Source organism: Henckelia pumila, chromosome 3, assembly GCF_033568475.1.
Source record: "Henckelia pumila isolate YLH828 chromosome 3, ASM3356847v2, whole genome shotgun sequence".
Lineage (NCBI taxonomy): Eukaryota > Viridiplantae > Streptophyta > Magnoliopsida > Lamiales > Gesneriaceae > Henckelia > Henckelia pumila.
The window spans coordinates 184,968,581-184,988,515 of record NC_133122.1 but is presented as its reverse complement, the minus strand read 5'-3'; the positions used below and the strand labels follow the sequence as shown (position 1 = coordinate 184,988,515).

The 19,935-nt window shown below is 33.1% G+C and overlaps 1 protein-coding gene across 1 annotated transcript; it reads right to left on the bottom strand.

The window, feature by feature from the left end:
• Nucleotides 1-9,916: 9,916 nt before the first annotated feature.
• On the bottom strand, nt 9,917-13,489 carry LOC140891292 (delta(7)-sterol-C5(6)-desaturase). Its single transcript, XM_073299717.1, has 3 exons — nt 13,199-13,489; nt 11,397-11,702; nt 9,917-10,555 (listed from the first exon to the last, which is right to left on the bottom strand). The coding sequence occupies exons 1-3, from the start codon at nt 13,416-13,418 to the stop codon at nt 10,263-10,265; spliced, it is 819 nt and encodes a 272-aa protein (XP_073155818.1). The 5' UTR covers nt 13,419-13,489; the 3' UTR covers nt 9,917-10,262.
• Between the last annotated feature and the right edge of the window lie 6,446 nt (nt 13,490-19,935).

Here is a 19,935-nt window from a genome sequence, read left to right as displayed (position 1 = left end):
ATTTTGATCTAATTATTTTGTCTCTCAATCTTTGTAGATTTGGTGTGATCAAATCTAGAGAATCCTATGCATACAAGGAAACCAAGAAGGAAAATATTGTTGCCTATATATTGATATAGGCATGCACAAGAAAAAAGAGAGATAGAGAACGTACGACCAATTGAGATTTACTTCATATGTTGTGAGAGAATTATTGAAGGTGTGTTGGTCGTGTAACCTTGAAGCCTTGAAAAACACGTGAATATCGAAGATCAAACATTGGAGTGTTCTAGTAGAGTTTCGGCCTCAAGGATTCATCTCCGTGTTTTGTTTATTTATTCTATTTTCGTATAGAATTTTAGGAGATGCTTTTCTTTGATTTATTTTCTCATATGTTGGAGAAAAATGATTTTACAATGATCACTAGTTTTAGGGTTTGTATAACTCTTTGATTATTTTCTAATGAAAATTTTGTCCTGAGGAGGTGCAAGAGTATTTTATACTCGTGCTTAAAACATTTGACTTTGTTTAATTGGTTGCTTGTTTATTTTATTCACGCTTAAATTATATTTTGTTGCAATTTACTCAAGGTGTTATTGTAGGTGTTGTCAACATCTTGTGACAACACTTAAAACTATTTATGTGCAACCCTTATTTCCTTACAAGTGGCATCAGAGACATATTCTTGATACACTAAGAACTGATCCTGGTTTGTTTATTTTATTACAGGGAATAAGATGGACTCATCGTCTGTTGCGAACTCATTTTTGAAACCTCCGATTCTAGATGGAACAAATTAATATAGTTTCTTGAATTTGTCCTTAAAACTACATAATGCTCATTCTACCCTTTATTTTCCTATTTAAAATTTAAAGGCTTAATCCCATCATGCTTCCGTCAGTAAATTAAAGCAGAATACCTCTTTGACCACACTGTTTCCAGATTATGTCCACCGGGTTTTACATGTTGTTCCTCACAACCAAACCACGCGATCGCAACCGATGGTTTCTGACACAGACTCCTTCAGCAGCAGCTAGCACATCCCTATTTCGTTTCCTACCTTAGGGCGTATAGTAAAAGCTTAATTTTTTAAATAAAATAACATGATAGGGAAGATCTTCGGAAATTTATTCAGACAACATATTATTACATAAATCAGCCTCCTTTGAAGAGGAGGAGATAACTTGTTTAGCTACTCATAGTAGCTTTGTTCTTGAAATACATAAAAGTAAAACTTAATACAATAGAAAGAGAAATATTACAATGTTTTATTTGGAAGAAAACTGAAGGAAATGATCGATGTCTTCAGCTTCCTTAAAATCCTGTATTTATAGCCGATGTTCCACTCGTTTCACCGAGAAACTTCAGGGAATCTTACAGCTGTCTTGAATTCTTTATGCCATTATTGATGGCATCTTTTGCAAGTGGGAGTCACATGCCCGATGGCATCTTTTACTAGTGGAGGAGTCACATGCTTGACTTTTTCTTTTGGATTTATTCTCCTCAAATGCCTTCTTTATTGTTGTCGGGGCATCTTTTGCTTTTGCAGTGGGCCCCTGGGAAAACGCGGTTTTGGTGGTCCCTGTCCACCTTTGCTTGTCTCGGAAAAATCTTTTCGATCCATTTGGGGCTTGAAGGTTTTTCCGAATTCTGGCTCCTTCTGGTTTGGACATTCTGGGCAGATATTCTCTGACCATCTTCCGATATGAGCCATGTTACAAAATTTTCGGCGAGTTTCTTTACTCCCCGGAAGCTTGTTGTTCCACAAAAAGTTCCTCTGATCTTTTCGAAGAGTTCTTCCGCAAAAGCCGTAGTTTTTTCTGTCATTGTGTTTAACAGGAATGATCCGTTCAAAGAATTTAGATAAAATTTGAACGAAAACTTGATCTTATCCATCTCGGTGAGACAAACCCAAATACCCCATGCCCTTCTGGTTGAAATTTCATTTTCTCCAAAGGTGGACACCAATGGTATTTCTTCAGATATAGGATCCTTGATAAATCTTTTATTATTCATGTCAAGTCTCCTTAGCTTGATGAAATGAAAGGGCTCGTGTGATTCTTTTCCTGTTGGTTCTGGAGCTGCACTAAAGAAGTATAACTCGAGCACATCTGCTCTGGACAAATGATCATTATTTGCCCATGTTTCTTGGACTGCTTCCTGAATTCATTTTGGTAGTTGTGATATTTCCTGGAAGCCTGGTGAAGTTGTATAAACTGAGGCTAGAGTCCCAAATTCATACCATATCTTTACATCCTTAGGATTGACATTGTTTTTTAGCCAAACCCTTGGATATATTCCTGCAACATCAACCCTGCAAGTGATCGGGTTGATTTCACTTTTTGTACTTAATTTCTCCCATTTTTGTTGATAAACCTGAAATGGAGAAATTACAGCTGGGTTAGTATCAATCTTAGATTTGCCCTTGTCAGTGTGGGGCTTAAGATTGATCTCTTCCTCTTTTACCCAAGAGGCGGAGGTTTGACTTGATGAGTTATCCTCATCAATTGTTGTTTTATCTAGATCATCAAAAGCTGATGATAGATTAGCGCTTGTTTCTTGAGTATTAGAATCCTCAACATATTGTTTTACAACCGGTGGCTGTATTTCTTATTTTTGAGAAACCAGTGGTTTTTCTATGGCACGCATAATTGGCCCTTGAATAGCAGCCCATAGTTGAGTTTGAGCTTGCATACATCCTGTGATTCGATTCGATACTTTGCTCCGATCAGCTTGTTGTAACCTGCCCGCCATATCGGCACTTATGACAAGCTGGTTGAACTCGGTTTGAAGCAACCCAAGGTATTCCCTGAGATGCTTCTGCATTTTCATGATGGAATCTACGTCACTGCCTTCCATCTCTTGTTAAGAAATCTGCAAGAATATTTCATGAGATTTAATAATAACAATATCAAAAATATAATTTTGACATAAAGCTTGCCATCTTAATAACCTAGCCTTCTTAGGTTTAGATTCAATCTTATTCCTTAGGAAAGCTTTTATCTTAGTGTTATCAACCTTCAAAGTGAATTTTTTAGCAAGTAAAAATAATGGTCATTTTTCGAAAGCCCTTTTAACTGCATAAAGTTCCTTTTCGTTGATATGCCATCTGATAGCCTCAGATTCTGAAAAAAGACCGCTACAGTATCTGCATGGTATTTCTCCATCTGGAGTGATCTTAGTAAGAACTGCTGCCCACCATTCGTCACTGGCATCTGTAAATAACACCAGATCATCTTCATCCACGGGTATAGCCATTTTTGGGAGATTCTTACATATCTCTTTTAATTGGTTCACCCCTTTAGTATGTTCATCGGTCCATATAAACCTTGCATCCTTTTTTAACAAAGGATTAAACACCTTTCTATACATTGCCAGATTGTTTATGAATATCCCTGCAAAATTAACAACTCCTAGAAAACTTTGGAGTTGTTTTACATCTTTGAGTTTATCTGAAAAATTCTTTACCTTTTTCACAATATGAGGTTGCAGAATTATTCCAGTTTCATCAATCTCAATTCCAAGGAATTCAATTTTCCTTGTTGCTATGACTAATTTCTTTTCAGATAAAACCAGTCCTTCTTGTATACAAATTTTAGAAAAAATCTCTAAATGTTTAATATGTTCATCTATGTTTTTTGATGCTATAAGAATATCATCAATATAAACAAACATGAAGTTGAAATAATCTTTAAAAAGATTATCCATCTTTCTTTGAAATATTTGGGGTGCATTAGCCAATCCCATAGGCATAACTTCCCAGATATAATGTCCTTGTGGTGTAGAGAAGGCTGTGAATTTCTTACTGCCTTCTTCCATTCGAATCTGGTAAAATCCATACTTACAATCAAATTTTGAGAACACTCTAGCATTTCGTACACAGCTAATTAGATGTTCTCTACTGGGTATGAAGTACCCATCAAACTCCAGGATTTTATTAATACCTTGATAGTTAATAACTAACCTGGGTTTTTCTCTTTTTATTTCACCATGATTTCTGACCAGAAAACCTGGGCTGCTATATGGTGAAACTCCTTCTTTGATTAGACCACGGACCAAATGTTCCTTGATAATCATTCTCATATCCCTTTGATCTGTTATGTTCATTGGGATAGGCTTATATCTGACGAATTCATACTCTTTGCCTTCCTTTAGAGTAAGACTGACTTTGAGTTGATTTTTATCCCACCATGCCGAAGGATGCTCGTTGTAACTTTCTTTGAGCCTCTTTTTGACATCTTCAAGGGATACTTTATTTTCTAACTCTATATCTCTGTGATTTAGAGTTACTTTGAGAAGCTCCATATCCTCTATTTGGAGTTCTTGTTCTGTTGTTATTTTCAACATGGTTTCTCCAAACCTTCTTGGATCTTTCATTTTTAGTGAAAAAGTTGTCCTTTATCACCACGCTGGCTGCGAAATATTATCGGTATTTGTCGATAAAAAACAACATTGAGTCGTTGAACGATAATTTTATGATCACAAATTATAGTGAACATAAGTCTTCTTGACTCATTGTCTTGTGTCTACTTCTTAAACATTTGTAAGAAGTTATTTCCTAACAGGATATCAGCTCCTGTATCATGAAAATAGATTGGTGGTGTCTTTACCTTGTACCAAGGTGTTTGACCTTCTCCTCCTATAAGGATCTCTGCTTGTTTTATTCCTTTGCAAAGAATTAAAATTCTTCGAGAGAAATCTCGTCCAGCAATTTTTGGCAATTCTTCTTCACATTCTTCAGGGAAGACTCCTATTTTTGCTGTACAAATTCCTGCTCCTGAGTCAATATAAGCTGCAAAATATTCAGCCTTATATTGTTCATACAACATCCCAATTGGAATGTATATGGAGAAATGACTTGTTGTCATTTTTTAAAGGGATTACTAAATGGCCCCGCCATTTTTAACAGACTGTGTTGTAACTCAGTAATCCGATTAAGACTATTTACCTCTAGTTTTCCTAAGGCCTTAGAAGGTAGAGTATGGTTACTCATTTCCACTTCTTCAATGCGTTCTAGTAAATCATGTTCATGACTTACTAATTTTAACAATTGCTTCTTCCTCTGTTTGTAAACAGAGTTTTCGAATCTGATTAAGGGATTGTTCCTTATCCAATTCTCTTGGTTTTCCATCTCGTACAATTCTTATTGAATCTTCCAAGTCTTTTCTTTTGCCATAAACTCTATTCCTTTTTCAAGGCGTTTCCATGGTTTATGGTCCTCCAGAAACTCTAGGCCAAGAATGAGCTGATCCACTTCTTTTCCTGGAATTCCACAGATTTGAACTTCCAATTCTCCAATATTTATTAATCCTTGGTAAGTTCCTGTTACCTGCTGCTCTAAATAGTAAATCGAGTTACAAGGAAATTGGTTCCTGTGACTTGTAATTTCGAATACTATTTTGACTTCTTTCCATCCTTCTGGAGATCTAAGTTTTCCTATTATTGAAAACTCCTTTTCTTCTGGTGGAATTTCCTGAATAGGAGATTTTTCCCACCTTCGACTTGTCATTCGGTCACCTTGGAAAGATAACCTTCGGGGTTCTATTTTTAGATCTCTGTATAGAACCGGTTTATCTTGTATTTGAATGTCTGTTTCCTGAATTAAAGGAAACTCGATTCTTTCCGGGTATATTGCTTGAATAACTTTTCCAAAGATTTCTGGAATTTCAATAAACTCATTTCTAATAAATAATTCAGAATGATGCGTATTAGAAAGAGCATATGAAATTTGATAAGTAATAGAATATGGTCTATTACCTTCCTTCATTAATCTTTTTTCCTTGAAGTTTTGATGCAACTTCAAGGCTCGACTAAAGTCTCTGTCAGCTAAATTGTAGGCTATTCTTGGATAAATAACTCATACAATTTTTCCTGCACATAAATTTCCTGAGATCGTACCCAGAACAACATCTTGGATATTCCCCATTCTTTTATCACATACTACGATATCTATGGGTGAATCTATTCCTTCTTTAAAAGTTGCCTTGAACATTATTTGGATTGCTCCAATATGAATCCAAGACATCGTTCTTACTACCTCACTTTTCAGCTTTTGCAATTCCTCTCTTACTTCTTCAAAAGGAATTAACTGCATCTCTATTTGATTACTAGTTAACTCCATCGGAATTGCCATTTCCCTTTTGGATACTTTGTAAATCAAATGATGTCTTCTTTGTCTTAGCCCTAGGTTGCCTAAGACCCTCTCTACTTGTCCTGCCGAAAATCCTTGGTACTTCTGTAATGTTGGATTTTCTGTCATAATCATTTGGACCATATTATGAGATATCGTGGTTTGACTAAAAAAATCCAGCCAAACTCTCATGTGTTTCGTGTCGAAACACTTCTTCTTTATTCTGATTCTGATTCTGATTCTGATTCATCTTCAGATTCATCTTGGCTAAACAATATCTTTTCTTCGTATATACTTTCATCTGAGGGGATATCTTCAAATTGATATACTTGGACTAGATCTTGAAAGAATACCGCATCATCCATATCTGGTGTTGCTTCAAAGAGTTTAACTCCTTTTTTCTCGTTTTTTGGACAGTTTGTAGATATATGTTCTCTTGCTCCACATGTCCAGCAGTTGCAATCCTTGAAACTTTCACTTGCTCTCGTATGAGTTCTTCTGAAAGTTCTTCTAGATGGTGTTCTTCTCCTGCCTTGTGATGAGTTTGTTTTTGGGGATGTTTTTGTAGGTCCACTTCTTCTACCTAATCTATAAGATCTGGCCTTTTGTTTGGACCAAAATGTTCTTGGTTTCCAAGAACTTTTCATTCTTTTATTGTAGGAATTATTTCTGAATTTCTTCCTTTTAAATCCCTGTGATTTATTCCCTATAACCGTAGGGAGATCATTTTCTCTACAACATAGAGGAGTATGCTTGTTAATACCCCTTATTTTCTTGTAGTTCTTCTGTAATGCTGCCATATGACACAATTCCGCCAATTTTACTTTCAAAAAAGAGGTGCGTCTTGCCAAAGTATCAAGATTACCTAGAACGTATTCTTTTATCAGCATTTCTCTCCAGGGGCTTGGCATTTTTGCGAAAAATAATTGAATGGCTACATTTTCTTCAACTAACGAATTCCATCTGTATTTGGTGAATAACATAATATATTCATCAACTAAACAGATATCATGTAACTCGAGGCTATACAGAGCTTGAGTATATCTTCTCTTTTTTTTTGTATCTTGATTATTGAAATAGTCTACTCCTATGAATTGTGCTTTAAAAAGGGTGACCATTCTTCCTCCAATCTCGCTAAGTGATTCTCCTGCTAAGATTGATTTCTTGGTTTCTAGCATGGTCATTTCCCAAGCTATCTTGACAGATCCCATTAGACTCATTTCCAGAAGTTTGATAAATCCTTCTTTATTGAGATCTAAAGTTCCTGCTGCTATTCTCATGGCTGATGTCCAATCATCTATGAGATCTTCTCTGCTTTTGAAGTCCAGAACATCCAGGTTTAACATAACCTCATAAGGATGTATCGGGTCTAAAACGGTTTTTCCATAAGGAGTTTGATGTATTGGTATATTACTCCTTCTTGATCTGGTTCCTGCTGGATGTGAATTTTCTCCAACATGGAACTTACTATGTGGTTCTTCTGTTTTAACCACATATCTCGGGGGATTCTCTATGGGTTGTTCACCCTCAGGAGAATTTATTTTTAGATCTACTATTTTAAGATTCGAAAAAGAATCCGCAAGATCTTGTAGATCCTCGAGATTTAATCTTTCTAAAGTAGTCATCAGATAGTGTTTTTCTCTGATACTGTCTTTATAAGATTAATCATCAATTCATCATCAGTTAAAGGTTTTTGAACCATTTTGGTTTTACCTTTCTGATGTAACAGAGGTTCGGTACCAAACGAGAGTGGTAACCTTCCTCCTGTATTTCCCTTTCTAGAACCAAAAATATGTTCTAGATTTATAATTTTAGTTTGAAGATCCTTTAGAGTTACAAGAATTTCTTCTTGTTTTTTAAGGATTTCTTCAATCTGTCGAGGTATTTCATACCCCTGATTATTGTAATATTGTACCGTCTTTTGAATTTCTCTAAGATCTCCGGAGAGTTTAGAGGAATCTGGTGTGATATCTAGAAATTAAAAATTAGAAATCATATTTCTTAATCTCTTCAGAGAGTATAAAAGACCTAAGTCTCTTTAAGTTCTGTTGTAAAGAATCTATTTTAAATAGATTCACTTGTTTATGGGATTTCATATAAATAAAATCCTTCTGATTCAAACTCTCGTTTGAATCCATGGTTTGTTGAAAATCTCTTCCTCAACAAAGAAAAATATGATTTAATGAATAATATAAAGTCTGAATAAAATTACCTAGGCTCTGATACCATTTTCTGAGCCCAAAGGAAATATTAATTATAATTGTTAGAATAAGGGTATTATAGGCAATTTTTAGTTTGAGGGACATATTAAGGAAACTATTTGTTAAATAAGGAACATAATTAGAAACGAATAAAGTATTAGTATATTTTTGGGAAAGTTAGGAAACTTTAAAGACGTATTTGAGTTTTATCCCCAATATTACTTTTAATAATTAGAAAAGAGAAACAAGTAAAAAAAAGTTTGTAGAGGGAGTTTAAAATAATTTTTAGATTGCGTCAGGTACTAGATTAAAAAAAAAATTATCTAGGGACTTAATTCTATTGTATAAATTGACAGAAGTATTTTTCTCAAATTTACCCTTTTAGAGCATCTCCAACCCCCTCCAAGGGGCGAGGAAACCGCACGCGGAAGTTTCTACGTACGGTCATGTGGGGGGCTCCGCGCGGTCAAGCCTTCCCATCTTTTTTTTTTTTATTTTTTTTTTACGCGGGGCACACCTCTATTGTTTGTCTCCTTTTTTTAAAATTTTTTTCACGCGGGCCCACCATTATTTTTTAAAAATAAGTGAAATAAATTGTAAAAAAAATCAAAAAATTTAAGAATAATTAATAAAAATATTTAAAAAGGTCAACGACTATATTTTTTTTATTTATTTTTGTCAAGTTTAATTCATGTGTATTTTTTTCATGTTTGTTTTTGTATTTTGGAATATTATGCATGCTTTTAAAATTATTTTTTATGTTTTAAAAAATATTTTTTTATTTTTTATATTTATGTGCATTTTTAATGTAATTTTAAATTTAATTAAGTTTATTTTTGATTTGTTATAAATTTGTGTATTTTATTATGTTTTAAAAACATTATTTAATATATTAAAAAATTAATATTTCAACATCACCACACCATTGTAGAAACACACAATGATGTTATCAACGCTGACATCATCATGCGATCAAGTTGTCAACTTGAACACACCAACTTCCTCACATCCTTGTACATGCTCTTATGGGCAAACTTGAATTTAATTATAATTTTTGTTTAAATGTTAGGATAATGTGATAGTGGTTAGGATCATGAGGATAGTGGAACAAAATGTGGAAAGTATTTGAATAAGAAATTTATTTTTTTAGATCTCCATTATTAAATTAAACATATTAGAAGAATGATAATGAGAAAATTTAGAAATACATTAAAATGACCAAATATGATTTTTTTGTGGGATTTATGTATTATAATATTGTAAAGATTATATTATATATGTATATTTAAAAGCAGCCCAAATCAGATTTACTAAACTACCACCATCTTCTCATTTGCGGAGAGTTGAGTAGAAGCTTACACTACTATATTTTTCCAAAACAATTTCTCGTAGTAAAACGACAATGCACAGCATTAAAATAATATTATACTATTAATATGAAATACAATTTATAAATATTTTTATCTATTCTTCTCACGTGTTTTGATGCCTGCAGTAATTTTTTCCTTATTTTGGGTCCAAACAAAACTAGGCATATTTACTGAAAATAACCACTATATGGCGATGAATGGTGCAATTTCGGCTTTAAATCCCTGAAAAGAGCATGGAATCCAACAATGGTTGATTCATATAATTATAATTGGAAGGTATTTTTCAAGTACATTTTGCTCTACCAACTATCTATCCACATCAACAAGGTGACCACAAATCACAAATATGCATTGCTCAAAACTCAATCTTCAGGAAAAAATGCATGAAAAGCTCGACCTGTAGCTGATAAAGATTGAATATATAGATGGTAACGTTTTGACTTATTTCAAGAACATCAAAATCCCTCCATTCTGAACATCTATCAAGTGCTAAATTTACATGCATAGCACAATCATCGTCATGCCAACCGAATGATGCACGCACCAAATAGACAAGTACATAGAGGACTGATACCACATATATTAGATTTTCTTGGCCTCATCTTCCATCGGATCGCGAAGAGTTCCAAACATCCAATCCATCCATATCGTGTAGTGGCCATAATTGTGGCGGTAAGTGGTGTGATGAATTGTGTGGTACCCTGCGCCCATCACAGGCCATAATTTCCCGTGTATGCAGTCGTGAATATTTGCAGTCCATATGGCCTCGATAAATAAAAGTGCTATGTGTGTTGTGAAATGCATTGGTATTAAGAAGAGAGCTATGACGTGAGGTACTGCCTGTAATATCCCATCGAGTGGGTGGAAAGCCAGACCTAGTCAGAATAAAGTGAGAATAAGCATCCTATTAATGAATAATTGTTAATTTTGAAAGGAGAAACACAAAGAAAATATAATCAGCAAATACATACGGAGGCTGTTTATGCGAAATTTGATGAGTGTGTGTTAAGAACAAGGATTTGAGGTATAGAGTCTGAACTCATTACATCTGTTTAGATACATTTGGCATGCGTACATTTCAAATCTCTTTCATACGTTGTCTCAATCATTACACCATGTGCTCCAAAGTTTTCACATTGTTGCATTAGTTTATATCTAAGATCCTTTACTCAAATCCAGTTCCATCTATGAATATACCAGGCGAAAACAATGGTCACAAATCCTAAATTTACCTCATTATAACTCATGTGCTCATGTCCAAACAGAGATCTGAGGGGCAATTGTAAAGTGAAAATGTAGAAATTTTGAATAAATTTAACTTAAGCTGTTTTATGTTGTCAAAGGCTCAAACTCTACTCCATCCAAAATTTTGCCTCGTTATAACTCATGTACTCGTGTTCAGTAGAGATCCGAGGAAAAATTGTTAAGTTACAATTTAAAAAATTTGAATAAATTTAACTTAAGCTGTTTTTTACGTTAACAAAGACTCAAAGTCTATTCCCAATATCAAAAGCTAGTTGCTTTGACACGGAGCTTTGCCAATCTTCAAAACTTGCGGGCTCGTGTAATTTCTCTAAGACAAAAAATGGAGTGGAATAACTTCTAATCAAAATTGCAAAGAAATAAATTACACATGATCTTTGCATAAGTCGAGTGTCCGTATTTCATTGAAAGGCATACTAGGATATGTAAAAGATGAAATAAATAAGAACTTACCAGCAAATGGAGAAAGTGTATTTTGTTTGTTATAAATGTGATGAGTGGCATGAAGATACTTATAGAGCGGTTTTATGTCATGCAACTCCCTGTGCATCCAATAAATCCCAAACTCCACGATTACTAGATAGATAATCGTATAGCAAAGGTAAGGAATCCAGCCAACATCACTTATCCTCGAATAACACTTTGTCCATCCATGTTCAATCATGTATTCAGATATCGTCGGAAGAGCACAGTACCATGGCATGGCTTTCATGGCAACTCCTATCTGCAAAAGCATGGCCTTTCTCGAAGGAATGGCATCTGTAAACAAACAGGTTATCACAAACGTGTGTTCCTCACACCGAGTTAAATTAAGAATTTATATACTAGCATCAAGATTGGTTCCAAAAAAAATTGTGTGGAGACAAGGAAGGGAGATCTAATGTAATTGCAGGGAGAAACATGGATTCTTAGAAAAGCATCAAATAAAATTTTGAATTATTTTACAAGCAAAAGGTGTATTGTGCTGACCCAGATAAGAACTGCCCCTTGCTTTCTATGTTTCACAGGTTTTCTTACATAGCCAATATGACTTTGTATGAGAAGTGTTAAATTTAATTATATGCACATAAAGAAAGCGGAAGAAATTGATATGATTGACATTATAGTAATTAGAGAACCTCGAGAACCAGGCTTAAATTAACTTCAAAATAACAAGGACGGAGAGAGCCATCTAATGTGATTGCAGGGTGAAACCTGGATTCTTAGGAGAACTTCAAATAAACTCTCAAAAATATTTTACATGCAAAAGGTGTATCACACTCACCTAGATAAGATCCGCCCCTTGATTTCTACTTTCATAACTAATCTTACATAGCCAGTGAATTACAACATAACTTTGAATGAGACAGTTAAATTCAGTTCTATGTACATAAGAAAGTGGAAGCAATTGACATGCTAGACACATAGTAATTTGGAGAACCTTAAGAACTTGGCTCTCTATCTTACTGCTGAAAATCGCCATTTCTGCCCTCTGAGATAAAACATGAAGAGAAGAGCCTTAAATTTCCAACATTTACCAGTGATATACTTGATAATAAATTTCAGCTACGCGATGTTTAAAATTGGGACAGCCAACTGGAACACGGGACATGTTTCATAAAAGAAAACACAATGAAAAGGAGCACATACTGTCCACATCTTTCAGGAGAATGGACAGTTTCAATAAATAGAGAAACTATTCATGTCACATGATAAACTAGCTAGTTCACCAAAATTTTTAAATGCAGCGAATGATCCTGGTTTAGCTTTATCAACATCTCAATAATTGATTATGCTAAAAAATAAAACATCTCAATAATTGATTAAAAAGTTCAACAAGATGTATGATACAGATAACTAAACCCAGTGGATACAAAAATTAATCTACCAAAAAATCCAAATAACCATATGCCAGGTCTCACAATCTAGACGTGGAGATTGAATAAAAAATGACAGTTGACGCTATTTGTCAGATCCAAAATTAAGCACCAAAAATGAAATCGAATAGAACTATATTGCAGCAGATTTAAACAAAGAACACAACACCCTCAACCCACCTGCCTCGTCAAGAAAAGGGGGGAAAAAAAGGAGCAAAACAGAGCAAGAAAGCCCACATTAATGAACAGAATAGGCACAAGCTTTAAACACAAAATCAAAAAACAACTTTATAAAATAGAAACGATTGATGTTCAGGAAAGGTAGACTAATAACAAAAACAAATTACATTGAAAAAAAAAAAAAAAGAAAATTAGAACCTGGATAAAGTTGAAAAATACCTTTAGGAACAAAAACGTTGCGCTTCAAGTAGTAGATATAGAAACACCACAAAATTCCAGAGATGAAATAAAGCAAAGTGCCTCCAATGTAGTTCCGTAGCCACCCTCTGTAGAAATGAGGGAGTGCAGCGCACCACTTCTCCGGAAGCATTGAACCCAAAACGATGTCATTGTACCATGAGGTTTCCTCCACGAACAACTTCCAGTATTCTTCCTCCATTACACCTCGCTCCCGGCGGAGAAATCTTTTTTTGCTGGGTCAAAGGAAAAGGACAGTGCCAGCTAATGATAATTATTAATAATGAAAACAATTCTGTGGATTTATTAGAAGTGGTGTCTTGTATAATATTTATAATTTTATACAGTACTTGTGAGATTCTCGAGTTTTACTTTGCCAGAACAAATTACTTTATGCCAGAGCATAATCTCGTCTAATCTCCGTTTTGCCCTTTGTCTAATCTCCGTTTTGCCCTTTGTAATAACTAATATCCAACAAAGTTGGCTAATTAAGTTTAGAGCTTGTCAAAAGAGGCCGGATAAGTCTGCAACCCACCAAATCCATCAGTTGGCCGGACGGAGGTTGGAAAATAAGCAACTGGGTTTTGTCTATTTGGTGGTTCGGGTGGGGTCAGGGCTGGCCCGTCATTTGGGTGCGTAAAATTACTAATCCAATCCGTCTATTAAACGGGATAAAGTGGGTCAACCCAACGAGCTCAATTCATTTTGACAGCTCTACTAAGATATAAGACGATGCCCTAGGCACTAAAGATAAATGTCATAATTGCATCAACACATTTAGAGGTATCAAACTGGATTAGTGGGATGCACCGGTTTATAACTTGTCCTACTCCATTATTATGCGAATGAGACGAGTTCATCCATTATTTTGATGGCTTGAGAAATTATCAATCCAACCTACCTATTTTATATGTCGGGATAGACTAATCCAATAGATCTAACTCATTTTTATACGTCTAGCCACATCGCATCAAATATGGAGAAGCCAAAAAAATTTTTTATTTAAAATAATAGTATATTAGATATAGTGTTTTTAAAAATCAAGTGTAAAATTCTCTATAAAAGTAGTTAAATGTTCTTGAGTTTTATAACAAAAGAGTGATATATATTTGACTTTTTAGAAAAATTAAATATGCATTAATTTCTTAGGTTCTGTTTTCATTTATACTTTAAAAACGTTTTTAATGTTTTATAAGTAAAAAAATTTAAAGTATGTGTTTGGATAAAATTTTGGTAAATTTTTTTTTTTGAAAATATTTTTTAAAAAGTGTTCTCCAAGTATAGTTTTTAAAGAACATTTGAGAGGTTTTTTTAGATGTTTTTATAATACAACTATGGAAGTCAAAGATAAACAACATTACTTTTGAAATGTTAAAATGTTTTTATAGAATTGTCCAAACACATATTTATTTTTTAAAAAGTTTTTAAAAAACACTTTTATAAAAAAGTTTTATAAGTACACATCCAAACAGAACCTTAATATATTTGAAAGACTCTATGACTTTTGAATTAGTGCTAGCGGATTGGTTCGTGGACTGGTGCAATTATCTCAATATAAACTTGTACTCCGCTTGAATTAATTATCTATCTCCTGTATAAGTAGAGTGGAGAATTCCATTTGATTCACAAACTTTGATGAAAATTTTATGATTCATTTATGTTGATACAAGAAAACTATTTATATTCTAAAAATATTAACAATTTTAAAAAATTTATATATATAATTAAGAAAAATAAATATATATATTCCTCTCTAATAAGATCATCCTAAAATTAAGGTGCAGTAGCAGCAAGTTCAGATCCACTAAATTTATACTATAAGGTGCATGGGAAATTCAATCCTAGCTCGTATCTAGCTAGGTTCCCATTTCTCTTCTCTTATGAAATTTTTCGCTACCGTGAAAAGGAGAACAAGTCCCTTCTATACAATTTACTTTGACAAACAAAATGTGTGGATAAATCTAAGTCATTATATTCTCTACCTCTACTGCGGGGTCAAATCACACACAAAATATGCAAAAAAACAGAAGTGTATTCAATCTAGAGTTTTATTGATTTTTAATGACTTTCTTAAATGATAAACTTATGTGTAGTTGATGAATTTTTATTCACATTTTATAGAATCTCACAGATTTGCAAAACATAATTCCATTGATTCCTTGTATACTTTTCGCCGGACTTTTACAGATATTTGTAAACTTTTTCATAGAATCATATGGATTTGTATCTTTATTCTTTAATATGTCGTATTATTTTTCACTGATTTTTTTGAATTAATAATTATTTTAAATAAATAATAAATTTAATCTAAAATATATATATTTAAATTTATTGATGGAAATAAATTCACTTGCTCAAAAGTTAAATCAATTTAATCAATAAATATATATATATATATTAATGTAAAAAAATTAAAATATTTTGTGATTGTGTAAATTTAATTTTTAAAATATGATAACTTATAGACTAATTGAAATTATTAAAACAAAAAATAAAAATAATTTTTAATCAAATATTTAATATTAAATTTATTTAAATTTTATTTATTAAAAAATCTTATTACTTCATGGACAACCAATATTTATGATATTTTTTTATATTTAGTGTAATAATTTTATTTTAAAAATAATAATTTTAATTTAAAATTTGTCTCAGTTGTAGTAAGTTTAAAATTCATAAATAAATATTATTTTTAAACAAAAAAAAGAAATAAATTATTTTATCAATTATATCCTTAAATAAAAATAATTTTTAATCAAATATTTAATATAAAATTTATTTAAATTTGATTTATCAAAAAATCTTATTACTTCATGGACAACCAATATTTATGATATTTTGTTATATTTAGTGTACTAATTTTATTTTAAAAATAATAATTTTAATTTAAAACTTGCACATATAGTAAGTTTAAAATTCATAAATAAATATTATTTTTAAACAACAAAAGAAATAAATTATTTTATCAACTATATCCTCAAATTTATCTATTAATTTTTATTTGTTTATCATGTTTTTTTGTGCGACAATTCAATTATTTGAATTAGGTCATGTTATAATTTTATGAATCATATTTTATTATTATTAAATATTACAATTATAGGTATAAATCATAAATTAAAACCATAAATCTATTCCAAAATTCTAAATTTTCAAATGAAATATTTTTTATTTTGATTTTAAACTATCCTAAAAATTTTAGAAAATTAATTAAAAATACTTGAAGATGAAAATAGATAGTTAATTATATATATAGATATAGATATATTTTGAAGATGAGAGAGAGTGATATGAGAGGAGAGGGGAGGAGAGATGAGAAAGAGAGAAAAAAATTACATGGATTATAAATTTTAAAAATCCATACAAATCTTTAGTTAGACCAAAGATATGTTTTGACATATTATAGTTGTACCTTAAGTACTAATGTTTGTATGTCAATGAATTCTATGGACTTATTAAAAATTCATTGACATTTTGAATAACACTAGACTTTTGTAAAGTTTTTAAAATTCAATGTTGAATACCAATTGACTTTTAAAACTACAAAAATCTATTTTGAATATCAATAGATTTTTATAGAGTAAATAAAAGTTATGATTGAATATCCCTAGACTTTTAGTGTAGTGAGCCGACTCGGATCACCTACTATCTAAACATTAAAGCATGCAATTAAACATAATAAAAAAATCGTAATCAAAGTTACTGTTGAACTTGAATAAACTGCTAATCTGGTAGAATAAAACCGATAAAATAAATATCCAAAATGGAGTTAAAATACAAATCAATCGAATAAATAACTTAAGCAGAATAACAACAACCTCCGTATCCTTGTCTAGGTCACCTGCTACGCACAGGTCCATCTGTTGAGGCACCTGCAATTATCCCGTCGAATGGGGTGTCCATGAAAAGCAACACAGATGTGAGCAAAGTACGCCCAGAACGTAAAGCACGAGTATACAAACCTACAATGGGCAAAATGACTGGGTACTGTTCAACTATCTAGTCTTTCTTAGTCTAAGCATCAATGAGTGTGTAGTACCATCTGGGGTCAACTCCGTTGAGTACATCCTCATACTCGTCAAAATCACTGTAGCGTCATTCTTCGTCATCAGGACATCTCCTGGTGTTCGATAATATAACAAGAATGTAGGGCTGAGCGACCCTACTCAAATGGCTATCTCGAAGAAGATTTGACTCAACATGAATATGCACATGCATCATAATATACAAATCAGTAAACATTGATCATAACACATAATATGCAACATATAAGTATGCATACTCGCTGGCTATCTCAGTTCATACTTTATGTCCCTAAAAAACTAGCCTAGAAGTACAAACATCTACAGTCCATTACTACAAATCAAGGTAATTATGTATCACTAATACTGATCTAAAAGTCTTAACTAAGCTAATAGATATTCCTTAATACTACTAGGGATCTCAGACTATACTTTCTTCCGTCTTCAACCCGCTGATGTCGAAGCCTTGACCCTGGTATAGCTCCGCTACAAACCCTGTAGTACCTCGCTAATGCTCGACCTCGATGGTATGGCCCAAAACACTCAAATAAAGACTAATGATTCGAAAACCCTATGAATTTTCACTTGAAAATGAGATTTCTGCCCATATTTATAGGCCAGTGTTTGGAAGGTATGATTTGGGTTCAAAAACTCTGATCTGGGCATGAATTCCACGTGTAGACAATATTTTGACACCTAGAGTTCTGAAGGTTTGAAATTTGGTTCGGAAGATCCGATCTGCACCTCACTTTCCACGCGTAAAACTCATTTTGACACGTGTTTCCTGCTGAGTTTGGAAGATCCAATCTGGTTCAGAAGCTCCAAAATGGTTCGGCTGCTTCCGAATTTTTCGGGCCCCTGAGACCATCCCTACCATTTTTGGACGTTCCAAAGCTGATTTTCCACTTATTTTTTCCAAATAAAAACTCCTTAATCATGTTTTTACACTTTTAATATTTAGTGTCATTTTCTAACATTTAAAATAAAACCCGGGTTACTACATTCTCCTCACTTTAAGAGCTTTCGTCCTCGAAATCAGGTCTTGGTCAACCCTGAAAACGCAATCACAACATTCTTAATGCAAGACACTCCCGAGTACCATTAAAATAAATTTCTCTAGTAACTTCCCATAGTTACTGATTAAATCACTGATCTAAACCTAGGAGAACAACCTTTTTCTTGAAGTATCTGACACACTCTATCGAGCCGATACTCGCTCTTGGTTTATACTAGGCATTACTATCCACGCCTTTTGAAATTAGAACTCACTCTAATCCAATTACCAATGTTTCTGAACAGAAACTCAGTATTGTCACTTACAAGGAATACCCTTCCCTGGACAGCTCATTATCTCAAATTCTCAATCTGTATCTCTGACGAAGTCACAGGACGAAGTCAGATGATAAAATACTAGATTCCTTTGCCACTAACCTTTGCACCACAATGAATTTCATCAAGAGAGCTCATCTATCTCTGAAATGTTCCTGATTAACTATACCCTTTTGTGACTGTGTAAAGCATCAATACTGAGGTAGCTTCCCCTGTACACAACTCTTACTACAACAATTTTTTGTATCAACAAAACCTAATAGACAATGGGTTTTTCAAAAAATTGTTGTTTTTTTGCTTTTAACAATGATTTTAGTAAAAACCGTTGTTGTTGGCCATATTTTAATGAAAAAAACCATTGTCTTTTATATGTCTATGAGCAGGTTTTTTATGGCCTACGACAACAGTTTTAATTAATCGTTGTCTATGTGCATTTTTTGGGTCTACGACAACGGTTTTTAAAATCGTTGTGTTTTATGTTGTTTTATGGAGTCCAAGACAACAGATTATGTTAAACCATTGTCCTATTTTTTTCCATTTTTTGAAAAAATAAATAATAATAATAATGCGAGATCTGGCTTTCTTATTTAATTTTCTGAACCCCATTCTTCCTTCTTCTCGCTTCCACCGGTGTCGGTAATATGTGTTTGGAGCTAGAATTCGGTTACAGATCGTCCTAAGATTCATTTTGATGCCAATATAGCAAGGAATGACGACCTGAAGCTTCGAAGCTGTCAACCATGTTCGACCATAGTTGCCCAAGATTTAAGATTTTAGGAAAATGAGTGCTTCAAAGTTTATCAAATGTGTGATAGTGAGAGATGGAGCTATGGGGATGACTTTCTCATATGTTACACTAGCAACAAGTTTCCTACTGTTAGTTTTGTCCTTCACCATTTCTCAGCTTTAATCTTGTTTTCTTGTGCTGCTCTAGGTAAATATTTGATTTTTTTTTAAACACTCAGTAATGCGTTCTCTGTAGTTCTCCATTTCTGCATTTTTTAAGCAATGGATTGTAGTTATTTAGTTTCTTTAACTCTACATCGTTTAAGCCGTGTTGGTTTTAATTTCTTTAAGGTATAATTCCACGTCTTTTGTCGCAAATGCTTTTTCTTTCAATTTTTTTGGGGGTTTCCTAATTTCATTAGTGTAATTACTTTAGAATGCGGTTCAGGTGTTGTCACATCCAATTAATTATGGAGACTAGTAACCGTGGCACACACGTTGCGTGTGTAACAAAAAAATGTGGCATTCAAGTTTTTTAAAAATGTTGCACATCAAACTCGACAAAAGAGATTTGTTACTAAACTCCATCGTTGAAACATGTAAAAAGCTTTGATAATTTGGATGCCAGTACTCATTGCTCAA